At 54.2% G+C, this 17,660-nt stretch overlaps 2 protein-coding genes across 4 annotated transcripts in view; one reads left to right on the top strand and one right to left on the bottom strand.

Annotated features, from left to right (window-relative positions):
• Positions 1-676, bottom strand: part of CRAMP1 (cramped chromatin regulator 1) — a 37,949-nt gene extending 37,273 nt beyond the window's left edge. The window contains exon 1 of the mRNA XM_077316811.1: positions 501-676. The gene's annotated coding sequence lies outside the window, so the exon portion shown is untranslated. The remainder of the gene's footprint in view (positions 1-500) is intronic.
• Positions 677-724: 48 nt separating this feature from the next.
• On the top strand, positions 725-17,606 carry TELO2 (telomere maintenance 2). 3 transcript variants are annotated; one of them, XM_077316815.1, is made up of 21 exons: positions 725-956; positions 1,661-1,998; positions 2,813-3,090; positions 4,054-4,122; positions 5,447-5,594; positions 6,280-6,382; positions 7,206-7,274; positions 7,972-8,113; positions 8,899-9,035; positions 9,200-9,288; positions 10,330-10,425; positions 10,556-10,644; positions 11,280-11,371; positions 11,784-11,900; positions 12,067-12,138; positions 12,306-12,479; positions 13,159-13,250; positions 13,452-13,551; positions 14,732-14,796; positions 15,512-15,627; positions 17,181-17,606. In XM_077316815.1, exons 1-21 carry the CDS (start codon positions 870-872, stop codon positions 17,285-17,287), a joined length of 2,580 nt encoding a protein of 859 aa, XP_077172930.1. In that variant the 5' UTR covers positions 725-869; the 3' UTR covers positions 17,288-17,606. The 3 variants fall into 3 exon arrangements, with proteins under 3 accessions (XP_077172930.1, XP_077172927.1, XP_077172929.1); XM_077316812.1 differs by having other exon boundaries at positions 727-956; positions 1,658-1,998; positions 17,181-17,605; XM_077316814.1 differs by having other exon boundaries at positions 729-956; positions 1,658-1,998; positions 10,333-10,425; positions 17,181-17,605.
• The last annotated feature ends 54 nt before the right edge of the window (positions 17,607-17,660 follow it).

Here is a 17,660-nt window from a genome sequence, read left to right as displayed (position 1 = left end):
TGCCGCCCGCCCGCCCCGCCCCGCCCCAGCGCCCGGCCGACCCAGATCGACCCAGTGGCAGGCTGGGCTCAACCTTGCAGCGGCAGCCTCGAGATCCGCAGTTAGCATTGGGTCGGTTCGGGAATCCGCCACGCCGCGGGCCGTCCCGGGCGATCCAGCGGCCCCCGCCCGGGCCCTGTGGCGCCCCTGTGGCCCCCGCCTGCCCGAGGCTCCCGATGTGTGCAGCCCGCGGGCCCCTGTGCTGCCGCCGCCAAAAGCCCCCGGCGACAAGAGGCAGCCCAGTGGGAAGCGAACCTCCGCCTGCCGGAGGGACTGCACCGCGCCCGCAGCAGCCTGCCTCTCCTTGCGCTTGGAGCCCGCCGCTTGCCGCCAGAGCGACCCTGCAGCCTCTCCGCCGACCCACCCACCCACCCACCCACCCCCGGGCGCCGAGGCCGCTGCAGAGATGCAGAGTCCCCCGGCGCTCCTGGCCCCCGCGCCGGCCCGGGCTGCGCTCGCACCTGATGCATGGAGGGCCCCGGCCGGCAGCTCCGCGCCCCGCCAGCCCCGGCAACGCCTCCGCCGCCGCTCCCCTCGCGCGCCCAACGCCAGCCGCGCCGCTTCCGCTTCCTCCCGCGGCACGAGCGACCGCGCGCGCGGGGTGGGGGTGGATTGGCGCGAGGCTGAGGGGGGGGGGAAAGGGAGAGAGCGGCAACGGGGCTCCGCACGGCGCGCGCGCTCGGCCCCGCCCACAACCCCCCCCCCTCCTTCAGTCCGCACGCACGCCCGGCCGGAGCGCCGTCAAAACAAAGCGCCTCATTGGCTGGCCGCACGCAGCGGAGGGGCGGGGACGGAGCGGCGCGGCAAGCCAATCAGCGGGCGGGAAGGATATGCGCGCGCGCGCCTGCTGCCGTGATGGCGCCCCGCGACTCGGCCGGGCTGGACAGCGGCGGCGCCTGAAGGAGGGGGAGGAAGAGGTGAGGGGCGCGGAGGGCCGGGGACCCCCAGTCACGTGGGTGGGAGCGGGAGCCTGCCCATATGTCTCCCCCCCCCCGAGGCTTTGGACTGCCTTTTGCTGTCAAGCGCTGCCATTTATTGCCTTTTATTACTGCTTATTATTGCTGCCATTTATTGCCTTTTGCTGCCTTTTATTGCCTAATGCTTTTTGCTGCCATTTATTGCCCATTACTGCCATGTATTGCGTTTTGCTGCTTTTTATTGTCTATTGCTGTCATTTATTGCCCTTTATTACTGCTTATTGCTGCCTTTTACTTCCTATTGCTGTCATTTATTGCCTTTTGCTGCCTTTTATTACCTAATGCTACTTTTTCTGCCATTTATTGTCTACTGCTGCCTTTTACTGCGTATTGCTGCCATTTATTGCCTTTTGCTGCCTTTTACTGCCTATTGTTTATTTTATTATATTTATATACTGCCCTCCCCTGAAGCTTTTTACTGCCTTTTGCTGGCTATTTGCTGCCTTTTATTGCTTTCTGCAATAAACATGGACATCTGTGGAGTCAGATGCCACCCCTGCCCTTCCACCACTTAAAAAAAGAATTGTATTATACTTACTACCATGTTCCACATAAACTGCCCTGAGCCACAAAGGAGGGTGGAATCTAAATATAAGAAATTAATTAATTCATCTGTTGCCACTTTTCTCATTGTTTTCCAGCAGCTTCTAGGAGAAATGGAGTCGCTTCCGGTCCATCGTGCTGTGCTGGAAGCAAACAGCATCCTGTCTTCTTCCAGGGATGGCGTCCAGATCCGCGAGACTTTACAGACCATCAAGAGGTACCTGGGCGGGCCTGAAAGCCCGCCCACTCCAAAAGAGAAGGAAGAATTTATCCACAGCCATTTCACTACCTTTCTGCAATGCCTTATCTGTAACCTGCGTCCGGATTGGCTGGAGATTTTCCCGTCAGATGAGGAGAAGGAATTGTGGGACAGCTTTTTCCTGGAAGGGCCGGCAGACCAATCCTTTATGGTTTTATTGGACTCTATCATTTCTACAGGGTAAGCATGGCTCCGACTGTTGCATTTTCTAATTCTAGAATTTTACTGTCCTTTTGGCTTCTCTGCTCTGAGCATGGAAATATTAACTCAGGTAGGCGTCCCTGAACTTGTGCTTTTGGAATTTTGGGAAAGGATAGTGCGTGACACCCAAAATGGTAGTCTTGTGGATAGATCTAAACATGAAATGCTGGGAGGGTGTAAAGCAAGTTGCTTTCTATAACAGAGGCAGCTGGTTCCAGATGGATGATCCCTGCACACATAAAGGCGATGCCTCTCAGAGGTCCCCTGAAGCATCTCCTGCCCAGTCCAAGCAAAGGAAAGCCAGGACCAACTCATTGCTTTAGGGCAGGGGTAGTCAAACTGCGGCCCTCCAGATGTCCATGGACTACAATTCCCAGGAGCCCCCTGCCAGCGAACTCTGGCAGGGGGCTCCTGGGAATTGTAGTCCATGGACATCTGGAGGGCCGCAGTTTGACTACCCCTGCTTTAGGGAGACCAAAACATAATAATTGGGTGGCGTCACAGTATCCACAGATACCACAATGGGGGGTGCTGAGCTAAAAATTGGTGGAAAATTGAGAGTGCTGAGTAAATGCTGGCAGGGGCTCATGGGAATTGTAGTCCTTGGCCATCTGGAGAACTACAGTTTGGCCACCCTGGCCCTCCCACCACTACAATTTTTTAAAAAGTCGCTGCCTGAGATTCTGTGAATGCCACATGTTGCGGGCGTGACCTGACCAGCCAATGCCGTCCTTTCGTGCTGCCTTTGCCTCACCGATTAACATATCAAGGTGGAACCTTCCTCTCTTTGCAGGCCCAGCTTCCGTCTGAATAAAGCCACCGACGTCCTGGAGCAGCTCCTCCAACGCGGGGGACTGTCCTCTCTGATGTGGGAGGTGTGCAAGCGCCAGTCGCAAGCCGGCTCTCCGGTGCTGCAGGAAGCGCTCCTCAGCAAGGTGGTGTGCCTCCCTGACCATCTCGCCAACAAGCTGCAGGTCGAAAATCGTCCCGCCTTCTTCCCGCAGAACTACTTCCCGGCGCTTGGCCTGGCGATGGTGCACGTGCTCGAGAAGATCTCTGAATGGCTGCGAGGTGAGCTTGCGCGGGGTCTGGTACCGCGCCTTCGGAGCCGAAATACAACAAGGCCTTCTGATGGACCCACGGTGGTTACCGATGCAGCCCCTTGCAAGCTTCCGAGTTCCACAGAGCCTTTAGCAGGGGAGTGACTTTATCTGACAAGATACTGTCATGTGAAGAGTGCTGTGGAAAATCAAAGTTTGCATACTGCTGCATCAATTTAACATGGCCCAATAAAGAGAGATTCAAGCGGGTAGCCGTGTTGGTCTGAGACAGCACAACAAAACTGAGTCTTAGCACAGTTGTTGATTGAAAATAAAAATAAGGCGCATTAAAATATTTGTCAAAGGCTGCCTTCGGAATCGGAATGCCTTTATCGGCACGGATAGGGCAACATGTTAAAACTAGATATTTAAAGGGTTATAGAATTCATGAAATCATAATTTGGCATAGCCAGCAGTCTCTTGGCTACCATCACAAGAAATGCAGGGTCTTTATGACTTAGTAGTTTATTAATCAAATGCTTCTCATCCACACAGAGCAACTTAATTTCCTTCAGGTAACTCACTAAAGGACAACGCAGTTGAACAAGCCGAAGACATTCAATAAGTATATGGTAAAGTGGGTCAGGAATGTTACATCCATTGAAGCTGGAATTTGGAGAAATCTGCCCTGAGTTACATTTGAGGGAAAGATGTTTAACCGTGCTACAAGATATGCTCTTCTTAACAAATATACATCCAACACTTGGAGGTGATACATTGTCTTGTGTATGCCAATGAAGGAATTCTACAACAGTTCTTCTGAATGCCCTGTAACCATAGAGTTTTGGCTTCCTAGAAGGCTTTGCTGATGCTTGCTTTGGGTCCCGAATGGACTTCCAGTCCTGTCAGGCTTTTGTTAACAATGCAGCAGGTCTGAGGTTTGACACTGAGCAGATGGTGATCTGACTGGCTGCGGCTCTTGTTTGTCTCCTAGGTGGCCTGGATTGCTCCATCTCCTTCGTGTCTCAGATGCTGGGGAAGGCCTGTGTGCACGGAAGGCAAAGTGAGTGATCTCTCCGCCTTCTTTTAGCCCTGACTAGCTAAGCATGGCCAGCCTTGGTTAGTACTTGGATGTCCAGAAGAAGGTCCAGGTGAACCAACTGCGTTCTTCTCTTGCCTCAAACAGGGTTGTCTCGTTGGCTTTGACTTGATAGCACTGTCCCCGCGCTCTTCTTTTAAAGAGAATTTGCTTTCAGAATAGCTTCCGCTCTGTTCTGGATCAGGAGATCCGCTCCATCTAAGGGAGCTTTGAAGACCTCTGATCTTCTGGGTGGGTCTGAATGAGCATGAAGCTGCTCAAAGCAAATATCTCTAGCAGCCCGCCAAAAATCCTTCCTCCCTCTGGAAACGGTGATTCTTTTAGCTTCCAATGCCACGCCTTCTGCGTGTGCTGGTATTTATTTGCTTATCTGTTGGCTGATTGATTGCATTTGTGTACCGCCCTCCCCTGAGGCTCAGGGCAGTTCACATGGAACGTAAAGAAACAATACATTGAGCTGCAAGCCTTTCCCAGAAAGATTCAGAAGCACAGAATCCAGAAGCCCCTCGGCTAGAGTGTGCCGGAGCGTTTGACTATGTGGCCTGCACAAACCTCAGGCTTCACCAAGCTAGCCACTGAATCTGAGGAAATCGGTGAAGTCATGGAACTAGGGACGGCCCAAAATCTGTTACAAATTGATTCAGTTGTTTTTATTATATCGTCTTGTATTTTTGTTTTTACCGTAAACCGCCACGAGCCGGACCGGCTTCGGGAGCGGCGGGGACACGTCTAAATAAAAATAAAATAAATAAAACGAGCAAGTTGCCTCTAAAAACAATCCACAGCAAGCACGGCAGCCCATCAGCAGAGCAGTCTCAAGGGACAGTAATGAAACGAGCCAGTGGCGTTTCCAGAGTAGCAAACTGGAGCGAATGTAGATTCTTTAAATAGTTTTTAAAAACACGTACAAAATTTAAGATTGTGTTTTGATCTAGTATACTGTATGATGGGTCTCTTTCCCTTTAAACAACTTGCTGAACTGTTTCACGGAAATTGGCCGAAGCTCATCGGATTGAGGCCTGGCTTGTGTGTTGTCCCTGCTTACGGCTAGCAGAAAAGCCATGTGCTTCTCTGCCGCCACTAGAAGGCACACGTCCCAAGCGGAAAGCAAGGGAGGAAAGGCTCAGCACGAAGAGTAACAGCCGCGCTCGTGGGCACATAACGAATCCCGAAAAATCTGCACTTCTGGGAAATCTTCCTATTTCCCCGTCTTCCCCCGTTATGCAGCTGGCCGGCCAGAAAGGAATAAAGAGGGAAGAACCTGATCCTTTTTCCTTTTGCGACGCAGGAGAAATCCTGAGCGTCTTGGTGCCCCGCTTGGCAGACCGAACTCGGCACGACTGCATCTGGCAGCGCATGTGCTGGCGACTGGTGGACAGCGTGCCCGACCGCTGGATGGAAGCCGTCGTCTGTGGCTTCGTCCAGGCAGCGCCAGGGTACGGCGTGTGGGAGGCGTGCTTTTAAGGGTTTGATAAGTTCTCGTGACCACCAATTCCACCGTTGTGACTGGAAACAGAGCCTGCAAAGGCGTTTTCGGTGCCGGAGGGCTTCAAGAATCCCGGTGGGGGAAGATTGTGGGGAGAGGCTCAGATTTTATTAATTTATTAATTCCATTTATCGGCCGCCATTCCCAGCTCTGCTGGCTCACGGCGGTTAGCAAGTGAAAACAGCAAAATGACATAAAAATCGGCAAAAAAAAACTACCCATGACCCACCCACCCCTGCTGTGTTATCCATCCCCACCCAACCATTCCCACAGCTGGCGTGCCCAGAAAGATGGTAAAATGACAGTCCGGGGAGAGACAAGATGTTTCCCGATCCACCCAGCATCCGCCAAAGGCCTGGTGGAAAAGCTCCGTTTTACAGGCCCTGCGGAATGGCTCTCCCTGTTTCTTCCCCATCAACCCAGCTTGCCTACTTTTAAATGCTGCTGGTAGAAGAGTGCACCCATTACGCATCTCTTGCCGAGGTTTTCCCTTCCCGCAGGTTTGTAAGCAAGGCGATTCGGTTCTCCCACCAGCTAGCCCTTGCTGAGGTCCGTTCCCGAATCCGCCAGTCAGACGCCGCAGAGCCGGAGAGAAGGAAAGGGGTTTGCTGACGTTTGGTCTCTTGTGTTCCTAGGGCCGTCGTCTTGTCCCGCCTGCTGGGGAATTTGGTCGTCAAGAGCAAGAAGGCTCAGTTTGTGATGACCCAGAAGCTGCTGCTGCTCCAGTACAGCCATCCGGTGAGGACGCCCCGGCTAGGGCTTGGAGGGAAGCCAGCAGCATTTTGAGCCGATGATGAGGCCGCGGCTCTGCAGTTTCTGAGTCCGTGGAGCAGGTTGGCCTCGGTTCCCTCTCCACAAGCACGAGGAAGGTGTTGCCTGGCTTTAAGAGTGGGGAGGAGGGGTATTCTTCAGGAGGTCTTCAGCTGTGCCCTTGACCTCGTGAAGGCAGCCAGAATGGTGACACCTGCCCTCGTCCAGCAAGGGGGGACTGGATGGTGTCACAGGTGCATTCTGCCCTTCACCTGAGAAGCTCAGAGCTCTTGGTGCTCTTTGTGTACATGGGGAATATATCTGTAGAGGTTAGCTTCGTGCCCACCATGTGCACAGGAGAGGAACCGGGTACATGTGCGGACGGACAGCTCCTCTCGGGTGAGATGGTCCTGTGAGCAGTCGGTCTGGTTCTCTAGGTCCTGGCCAGTCCTAAGTGAGCTTAGATTCTGGGCTGGAGCCATGTCAGACAGACTTCAGATGTTGTTCCGCCATCATCTTCCCTCTGGGAAGGCGACTGTAAGCCGCTTTGAGCCTCCTTCGGGTAGAGAAAAGCGGCATATAAGAACCAACTCTTCTTCTTCTTCTTCTTCTCCTCCCCTCCATCTGGGCAAGTGACCTTCCAAAGGTCACAGCAGTGCATTCGGGGTCACTTCTGTTCTCTTGGGTACCACAAGGACATTGTTGGTTTGAACGTGCTGGTGGGGAGGGACTTAACATGCCTAGGAAAAGAAAATACTGTCCTCACCTTCCCAACTGACCATTACGTTGTGTGCTGTGGCTTTCATTACAGACCACGGTGCTGCAGAGCCTCCTTGGGTACCTAGCCCTGGACAGCACACGGCGCCCCTTCCTGGCCAAGGTTCGTGGAGCAGCTTGTGATATTGATGGAGCTAGCAGAGTTCTGCAGGGCCTGCAAAATGGGGCTCTTCTGCCAAGGATTTGGTTGAGGCCAGTGAATTGACAACGTCTGTTGGGCCCTCCAGAACACCCATCCTGATCTGACCAATCTGGGGGGTCACGGTCGAAATGCGAGTAGTTAAACAGCGAATGATTAAATATTCAGTGTTCGGCGTTGTTGGTGCTATTGCTGTTGTTGATATCGATGCAGTCACTAAATTCAGGTTGTAGCTGTCATATTGGGTTTTATTTTCCCTGTGAACTGCCCTGAGCCACAAAGGAGGGCAGTATAAAAATGAGATGGATGGATGGATGGTAGATAGATAGATGATGGTGTGGATGGATGTACGGTTGTATAGATGATTCCTGGATGGAAGATAGATGATGGATGGGTGGGTGGGTGGGTGGATGGATGGATGGATGGATGGATGGAAGGATGGATGGATGGATGGATGGATGGAAGGATGGGTGGGTGGGTGGATGGGTGGGTGGATGGGTTGATAGATGATGAATGGACAGATGGATGGATGGCTAGATAGGTAGATGCTAGACAGGTAGGTAGGTAAGTAGGTAGGTAGGCAGTTGTTGCACAAACCCAAGGCTTTGGAGGGAGGGGTGCAGAATTTCCCGCTGACCTTGATGCCAGATTTCCCGTGCAGGCTTTGAAAGAGCTGCTGGGGATCTGGGGAAGCAGCAGCGCCGTGAAGCACTCTCCCTTGGAGCAGCAGGTGTACATCAGCAAGGCCATCCTGATCTGCCTCTCGCATGTGAAAAACGCAGACATAGAGGACAACAGGCAAGGTAAGGGGGAGGGCAGGAGAGAGAGAAATCCCGCGGAGCTGCCTGCAGGCACCTCTGCCAAACTGCCGCTCCCAGCTCTGTTTTGGGGCCTGCGTTGCGACCGGGATGGATCCGGGATGTTGTGGCTAGCAATGCTGATCTCTCGCAAAAATGCCCATTCTGTGGTTCTTCCGGGCTGTAATTGGCTGGTGGGAATCCAGGTGATGACTTCCCTGCGAGTTGACAATGGCGGCTTCCGTCTAGGCTGGGCAGGAAAGGTAAGCGCCGTCCCCTCCTGATGGCGTCAGAACGCCCTAGCGAAGATCTCAAAAGAGACACAGGTTCCCCCATAAACTCCTGGTCAGGTCATTGATGCACTTCTGTAACTCGGCCTTCCTCAACCTTTCCATCACCGAGAAACCCTTGAAACATTCTTCATGCCTCGAGGAACTCCGGAAGTGAGGTCAGCGGACCACACTTTCCCGCCCCGCCCCCAGAAGTCACATGTCAGCAGAAGTGACATCACCCAGACCCTCCCACCAGGCCAGGAAGGACTTTTTCAACCAGGGCCCCTTCTTTTCCCACCCCCTCCAGGCCCATCCTTGGCCTTTGGGAGGGGAGAAAAAGAGAGGTCAAGATGACCTTATACGGTCATATCACCCGATACATTGAAATTTCCAAAAAGAGATCTAAAAAAATCAATTACCTCAACCCTGGTTCAGATAGCCCACCGCAAATGCTTCATCCTGGCAGCGCAAAAGAGGCTGCTAAGCTCACGCCAGGCTGCTGCCACCTTTCTCTTCCAGAGCTGCTCGCAAGCGTGATGGAGGGGATGAAGTGCCACCTGGACAGCAACTTGCCCCGGGTGCGCCATCTGGGGATGGTGGTGGCCGAGAGCCTTAGCGTCAGGATCACGCCAGAGGGGCCGGCCCTCAAATTCCAGGTTAGCCGGCAACGCCACGTTTTCGCCTCGGTGTTTTCTGGGAGAGATAGTCCCGGACAAACGTACCCGGAGCACACTTTGCCGGCCCCTTTTCCCTAGCGAAATGTCGAAAGTGGCCTCAAGGAAGGTGATGAAGGTTTGTTTTTGACTTTCAAATGGGTCAGTACGAAGAAGACGAGGAGATCAGAAGACTCAAGGCACTGCTGACGCCGAGGCTGGAACAGGCCCTTCCCAGTGAACCGTCAGGCGTTGTGTAAGTGGCGTCCGCGTTCTCTCGTGATTTTGCCAACACAGATATTATTATTGTTCAGAAAAAGACTCCCAAGGAGGGATCACAACAAACAGGGATAAATCAGAATTTTTTTGCAGGGATTTTGCATTTTAGACGCAGGCCCGAATTCTCCCCTCCCCGCTTGCCCATTTTCAACCCCTGTGGTTTTAAAGATCCAGGGAGGGGAGAAGTTGGCAGGAAGAAGGAAGGCAGGAAAGCTCCTTGCCTGTGCAAAAAAAACCAGCTCATTTTCTCTCCTTGAACATTGTTCAGGGACATTGCTCTGTTGCAAGAGCCAGGCCTGATTCTCCGCTCCTCCTCCCTGTGCAGCCAGCCGGGTTGGCCTTGAGCTAGTCACAGTTCTGCCAGAGCTCTCCCAGCCTTGCCTCCCGCACGTTGCCTCGCGTTGCGGGGAGAGGGAGAAACAGCTGCTTTGGGAGGTTAATCGGAGACTGGAGAAGCCAGCATTACATCCATGAGACATAGCCACTCGTGTGTATTTTTGGTTTTGTGCGCGGCATTGAGGACAAGTGAGGTTCTTGCTATTCACATTCTAGGAAATCTCTCCTCCTTGGGGGTTCAACAGGGCCCCATCCCCACAAGCTCCTTGGTGCTTGCTCCAGGGTGATCCCTTGCGCTAAGGAAGGATCGCTGCAATGCCCGTAGCTTTATGGTAATGGGTTTAAACTTCAAGTACAACGATATAGGCTAGATATCAGGAAAAACTTTTTCACAGTCAGAGTAGTTCAGCAGTGGAATAGGCTGCCTAAGGAGGTGGTGAGCTCCCCCTCACTGGCAGTCTTCAAGCAAAGGTCGGATGCACCCTTTTCTTGGATGCTTTAGGATGCTTAGGGCTGATCCTGCGTTGAGCAGGGGGTTGGACTAGATGGCCTGTATGGCCCCTTCCAACTCTATGATTCTATGATCCTGCATTGAGCAGGGGGTTGGACTAGATAGCCTGTATGGCCCCTTCCAACTCTTATGATTCTATGATTCTATCTTGTCTTTTTCAACTCGCTGCAGCAGGAACGACAGACCACCTTTCCCGGGACCCGGCACAAAACCATCCCCGGCTGCTTCGGCAAAGCCCAGCCAGGGGGCCGACTCTGACCTGGACAGGTAGGCCGTGGGGATCCGATCGCTAAGCATCAAAGCGGTTTGGGCTTTTCTGATTCCAATTTTGCAGCTGACCGAGAGGGGGGACTTCACGCCTCCGAAGGGGCTCATCCCTCATCCGTTTCTTGTACAGCGACGATGACCTTGTTCCCTACGACATGTCCGAAGACCGAGAGCTGCGGAAGGTCAAGGCCCCGGCTTATATCCGAGACTGTATTGAAAGTAAGCGAGGGTTAGAGAGCCAATCAAATCTCTCTGCCTGGTTTTCTTCCTGTGCCACAGGGGCGGCCACGGGAGCCCCTGTGAATTTGTGGGGGGCCTTGGCAATGGTCGTTGACGTCTTCTGCAGTTGGCTCTTGCGTTATTTGACGCACTTAACGGCCTTCCACCTGTGGACCACGGTGGAGATTTGGTGATCCAGGATGGATGCCGTTGAATGGCGGGTGTGTCTGTGGTGTGTGTGTGTGTGTGTGTGTGCGGAGTTCTTGCTCTGCGAACTTCTCAGGAGGCATCCGGATCCGAACACCTGGCCTTTGAGCTAACACAAGAAAGCAGGTTAATGTTACATTATGTTATATTATGCTATTATATATTAGAGAGACCAGACTTTGGTGGAGCGTGGGAGTGTCTTTATGTGCTTTCCAAGCCAAAGGTCCCCAGGCACCTCCCGTTCAAGGATCTCGGGCAGCAGAGATTGGGGAAGCTGTTTTTCCCGGCCAGCCAGTGTAAACACGGAGCCCGGAGGACTGTTGGTCCGGCCTGCTTTGTCAAGCGTCCCCAGGCCGGTCCCCTGTACTTCTTCTTGGCACACGCCCGCACAGAGAACTCAAATTGATCTCTCTGTGCTCCAATTTCAGTCCTGGCGGGCCCTGAAGACGCCGACAGGTACGAAGCCACCATGGGCGTCCTGGGGACCTTGATCCGAAGAAACGCAGCGGCCGCTCGAGAGGTGAAACGCGGTTCAGCCTCCCGTGGGGCTCAGATCTGTGCGCATCTCCCCGTTCTGCCCGAGATCGGTTAGCGGTGCACGGGCTCGCCTTGGAGCGATGAGATTAGCCACCCCTGTGCCTGCTTGCCAGGAAAGTGGCGGGCGCGAGTCCTTGGCCTTGCATGCATTGCTCTTCCCCCAAATCCTGTGCCGAAGCAACCTCAAAAGAACCCCCAGCGACCCACGCCAGCTGCAGTGGTGTGGCAAGTCCAAGCAAGAATTATTTGAGGCTGGGAACCTGGGTAGGTGTGAGCAAAGGGCTGGAGACCACAAAAAAGGCAGCATCCCAGGACAGGGAATCCCCGCTTCAGATAAGCTTCTCCCCCCTGGGCCTTATTTCTCTCTGGTCAGACAGCCTGGCTGTTTCCCGCAGGTGAGCGTGGAGCTGACAAAAGTTCTGCTGCACCTGGAAGAGAAGAGCTACATCGACGGTTTCGCGGGGCTCCGGCAGAGCGCTCTGGTGGCGCTCGCCGTCACCGATCCCATCCCCGTGAGTCTTTACGCTGTCGTGGATTGCAGGTTTTGGGCGTTTCAGTAAGTGCCGGTTGGTTTTTCCCTCCGGTAACCCAGGGCAGAGTAGTCAGGGGGATCCCTGCGGTGAGGGGAGCGGAGTCCAAGGAGGGATCTGAATCCCCTTTCCTCTTCCTGTCGTCGAGGTGTCTCGCTTCTTGACGGCAGAGTTCTACTCCCTGAACTACAGCCTCCGCCAGCGCATGGACATGTTGGACGTAAGTGGCGCCCGCCTGCCCCTGCCTTCCCCGTCTTGGCGCCTTCTTGCCCTCAAGCATTCTTGACCCCTGTTGGGTCCAGAAGAAATGCAAGGCGGCAGCTGCTGTGCAAAGCCCATGCTGCACACACACTGGTCACACAACACCCTTTTTGCCGGTTTGCCCAGGTGCTGGCCACGGCGGCCCAGGAACTCTCCAAGCCGGTCGCCCCTAAACCGGAGCAGCTCCCGGGTCTCAAACAGGCCAGCATCCAGGTCCTCTCTGGAGACCAGCCGGATCCTTCCGACTGGCGGCGAGTTGTGGAAGAAAGGATTGAAAGCAAGACCCGGCGGTTTGCCAAGGTAAGGCTAGGGAATCCGGAAGATCGGCGGCAGCTCGTCCACTGGGCATGCGAGGATGGAGGAAGATGCCCTGCCGTTTTCTAGAACGGAAGCCTTCCGTGCCCCTCTGGTGCTCTGCAAGGGGAGATCTTCGGACAGCCTTCTTTCGTTCCGAAGCACCAGCTCGAAAATTGCCTTCACTCAGCACAGGAGGGTCCGTAGAAACCGGAAAGCTGCCAGCTGCCTTTGGGAGATCAATCCCCCGGGCGCCAGAAAGTCTTGCCTCGCCTGTCGGGGTCCTGGCCTTGAATTCTCATCCTGGCAGGCTGCTTGGACTTCCTCGGGGCCGTGGGTCCAAACATGGCTATAGGGGTCAGGCACTAGTGGTTTGAGCCTTTAGCGAGGGAGACGGAGAGGCGGGAAAGGCCTAGAGAACCTGATGAAAGCATCCTCCATGAACCCAAGGAGAGGAAAGAAGCAGAAGGAGGCAGGAGCACAGGAGCCGTTTCCTTAGCAGGAATTGCTTTCTGTCTTGGCTGGGGAAAAGGGGGGCATGTAGATGTGGGAGAGCGCGTGGCATGGAAAGAGAGCCTTCAGCCAGCTTGGGAGGCGTGGAGCAGAACATTCGGCCTCTTCCCAGACTGGTGGCATGTGAGCAAAATGCTGCCAACCCACCAACCCGTCTGTTTGTTTGGCACAGGGCCCATCTCGTGCAGAGCTGCCGTGCACCCCCAACAAGTTTGGCCCGGTGGCCGGGCATTTCTTCTTCCCGCTTCTTCAGAACTTTGACAGGTAAAGACCCCGGGCGCCTCCAGCCGCTCTGCCCCTGAATCTTGGCACGGATGCGGACCCCACAGCTTCCGCGCTTGCAGAAGCGGCTACCAAGTCTCCGCCGTGCTCCGTTTCTTTGCTGCGCTAAGCGGAAAGAAACGAAGCGGCCCAGTCTGCGATCGCCGCAAAAAACCCTCAGGCTTCCTCCGTGTTCCTTCCCAGGTCCCTGACGACCTTCGACCTCCTCGGTGACGACCACATGGTGCTTGGCCGGCTGGCGCACACGTTGGCCGTCTTGATGTACTTGGCCGTCAATACCGGGGTGAGCAGCTTTCAAAAACGGCAATCCAGTTAGGAAGGGCGAGGACCCTGCAGCCTGTCTTGCTGCCCAGACCCCGACCCTCTTGGTCTTTTCATTCTTGCTGGACCAGGGGAATGCCGTGGACATAGTTTATCTGGATTTCAGTAAAGCTTCTGATAAAGTTCCACATGATATTCTTGTTCACAAGTTGGTAAAATGCCGTCTGGATGCTAATTCTGTCAGGTGGATCAGTAACTGGTTGACAAATCGTACCCAGAGGGTGCTTGTTAATGGTTCAGCATCCTCTTGGAGAAGAGGGACAAGTGGAGTTCCCCAGGGATCTGTCCTGGGGCCTGTGTTGTTCAGCATATTTATAAATGATTTGGATGAGGGATTGGAGGGGATACTTCTTAAATTTGCAGACGAGACTAAACTGGGAGGGGTAGCAAACACAACTGAAGACAGCAACAGAATACAGGATGATCTTGATAGGCTCGAGAAGTGGGCTAAATTGAATAAACTGAAATTCAACAGGGACAAATGTAAAGTTCTGCATTTAGGCAGGAAAAACCAAATACCTCAATGTAGGATGGGGGGGACTTGTCTTGGCAGTAACATGTGCAGAAAGGGGGTTGGGACAGATGGCCCAGGAGGTCCCTTCCAACTCTATGATTCTTCAGTAATTCCAGCAGACTCCCAGCTTTCCCGAACACGGGGAAATCTTACAAGCGGGGACCGCTCCGACCCATTCGGAAAACACTCCCAGGACCACTGAAAAAGCCTTAAGGGTCTGAATGGGGTGTGTCACAGTTCACGTTGAACATAACCAACGCTCTTCATGCTGTTTTCAGCTACTCACACAGACACCCCCCCTTCCAGGCTGCTGCAGGCGTGAACACAGCTGCATCAAAAGGGTTGGCTCTATTAATGAAATTTATTCCCTTGTCAGAATTCTGTATCACCAGCTTTTCAGGGACATCCATCGTAAGCCAGATATTCCCAGCAATGGCTGCCACCTCGTGTTCAGGGCCTGAAGTGCCCAAATTCAGGCAAAGGGGAAAGGGACTAGCTCGGAGGGGTGGCGCTTGGAGCACCAGGAAAGGCTGCATGTTGCCTGTTATTTCCTTTATTCTATTTTTAACCTCCCGGTGGGGAAGGCTGCCGGCGGCCACAGCTGGTTTCTCCTCTCTCCTGCCTCCAGGTAGCAGCTGCGATGGGCAAGGCGTTGCTGGAGTTAGTTTGGACCCTTCGCTTTCACACGGATGCGTGAGTCCCCGCCCGGATTGAGATGGGCCGCCATGTGGGTCGGCGGCAGCAACATCACACCTGGAGTCGAGGGCTGATTCTGAGCATAAATTTCTCATGTGTGGGAGCTCATTTCCTCCGGTGTGCTAGCTAGAGCAGGGGTAGCCTAACTGTGGCTCTCCAGATGTCCATGGACTACAATTCCCAGGAGCCCCTGTTGACTGTGGCTCTCCAGATGCCCATGGACTGCAATTCCCAAGAGCCCTTAGCTGTGGCTCTCCAGATGGCCATGGACTGCAATTCCCATGAGCCCCTGGCAGCAGGGATCTTGGGGATTGTAGTCCATGGACATCTGGAGAGCCACATCTGGAGAGCCACCCCTACACTAGAACATTCATCTGCTAGGTTGATACAGGAATTCAAGTCCCATCCTGAAACAACCCATCATCAAGATGGGTGGCCTTGGGGTGTGTGTGTGGCCCTCTCCTTACAGTGGGACACAAGCATCTTTGCATTGGTGCTCAGCTTAGTCCTGGGTGGGACTCTGAGGAATAGGATTAGCTGGACCACCTTTGGTGACTCAAGGAGCGAAACCAAACAAGCAGGACTGCTCAAGTATGTACAAGACAGAAGAGTTGAGGGACGCCTACCCTCTCTTTCCCCACAGGGCTATGAATTGGGTGGGTAAGGGCCTCCTAAGGGCACAAGGTTACCAGTGTGTTTCTTCTCCCCATAGCTACGTCCGCCAGGGCCTTCTGTCTTCAGTCGCCTCTACGCTTCTCAGCGTCCCAGCCGAACGCCTCCTGGAAGACCTGTCGGAGGAACTCCTGGAGACTCAGGCCTGGCTGGCAGGTGAGGAGGTGCTACGGGAGCTGAGCTGAACCAGGGGCGGTAGGGAGGAAGCGCTGCTTTCTTGGGAAAACGAACGGCTGCGAGGGGATGAATTCCACGGAGCGGATGAGGAAACGGCCAGCCTTCAGAGCGAGGGGGCAGGGTGTGCCCTGCAAGGCTCTAGAGTTGACATCTCGGGGCCCACGAGGCAAGGGGCCGAGACCCGGAGGACGGAAACGGCCCCGCACCCTTGCCCTTCTCCTCTGTGTTGGTTTCCCTCCTCAGCCCGAGAGGGAGAAGCGGCTTCCCGCAGGAGTTGGAGAGGAAATGACAGGCAGGCAGGCGGCCTCTGAGCCCTGCACTGGCAGGCATGCCGCCAGGCCCTCGAAAGGGAAACGGGCTGCCCTGGGGGTCACAGCACCTCAATTTTCCCAGGACTTGGCATAACTCGCAAGATCGGCTTTCCCCGACTCCTCCTGTGCTCAGGCGCTGCTTATGCAGAGAAAACCCAACCCTTCTTCTTCTTCTTCAGTAATCTCAGGGCTCTCTCAGTCTCCCCTCCCTCACAGGGGGTCTGTGGTGGGGAGAGGAAAGGGAAGGCGATTGGAAGCCGCTTTGAGATGCCTTCAGGGAGAGAAAAGCGGCATATAAGAACCAACTCTTCTTCTTCTTCAGTGATCTCAGGGCTCTCTCAGCCTCACCCACCTCACAGGGTGCCTGTTGTGGGGAGAGGAAAGGGAAGGTGACGGTAAGCCGCTTTGAGACTCCTTCAGGGAGAGAAAAGCGGCATATAAGAACCAACTCTTCTTCTTCTTCAGTGATCTCAGGGCTCTCTCAGCCTCACCCACCTCACAGGGTGCCTGTTGTGGGAAGAGGAAAGGGAAGGCGACTGTAAGCTGCTTTGAGACTCCTTCAGGGAGAGAAAAGCGGCATATAAGAACCAACTCTTCTTCTTCTTCAGTGATCTCAGGGCTCTCTCAGCCTCACCCACCTCACAGGGTGCCTGTTCTGGGGAGAGGAAAGGGAAGGTGACGGTAAGCCGCTTTGAGACTCCTTCAGGGAGAGAAAAGCGGCATATAAGAACCAACTCTTCTTCTTCTTCAGTGATCTCAGGGCTCTCTCAGCCTCACCCACCTCACAGGGTGCCTGTTGTGGGGAGAGGAAAGGGAAGGTGACGGTAAGCCGCTTTGAGACTCCTTCAGGGAGAGAAAAGCGGCATATAAGAACCAACTCTTCTTCTTCTTCAGTAATATCAAGACTCTCTCAGCCTCACCCACCTCACAGGGTGTCTGTTGTGGGGAGAGGAAAGGGAAGGCAAATGTAAGCCGCTTTGAGACTCCTTCAGGGAGAGAAAAGCGGCATCTAAGAACCAGCTCTTCTTCTAAATAAAGGCTGGTCCAAAGTCAGACAAGCTGGATATTTGGAAGAGGGGGCGGGGGGATGGAAGGGGAGGCCTTCCTTTAATTGTTCCCTTCCTGAAGCACACTGGACAGCTCAACTCGTGCTTTGCAGGAATTTCCTCGAGCCATTCCCCCCCCTCCCTCCTCTCGGGCGACTCTTCCTCTCTTTCGCAGATGTGGCCGAGAGGGACCCCGACGGCGACTGCCGGAGTTTGGCGCTGCAGAACCTGTTCCTGATGGAAAATCTGAAAAAGAAACTGGAAACGGCTCCTTTGGGGTGAAGGCCGGCCCGATGACAGAGGTGCTTCCCCACACGGCCTGTGCCGTTCCCCGCCGGCCGCTGCTTCCGCCAGGTCGGCACGGGGGCGGCAGCGGGACTTCCAAGGGGACTTTGCCTGCATTTCCCCTGCCCCAATGCACACCTCCCCCCAGCGGCCCTTCTCCCCTTTTGGAAGGGACCGTGGACGGACAGACCGCATTTGACAGCACAATCCTTCTGAATTTCAGCTTCCGTTGTTTGTTTGATGGATCTCTCCCCTTGTTGCAAATGGGTAAGGTGGCGATATATAAATATCATCATAATATAATAATAATAAATAAACCTCTGTTTCTGTAACGCACTGGGCCGGAAGCTTGCTTTTCACGGAACGACTC

Source organism: Paroedura picta, chromosome 17 (genome assembly GCF_049243985.1).
Source record: "Paroedura picta isolate Pp20150507F chromosome 17, Ppicta_v3.0, whole genome shotgun sequence".
In the NCBI taxonomy this organism is placed as follows: domain Eukaryota; kingdom Metazoa; phylum Chordata; class Lepidosauria; order Squamata; family Gekkonidae; genus Paroedura; species Paroedura picta.
The sequence above is the reverse complement of the archived record's forward strand: the minus strand, read 5'-3'. Positions and strand labels throughout refer to the sequence as shown.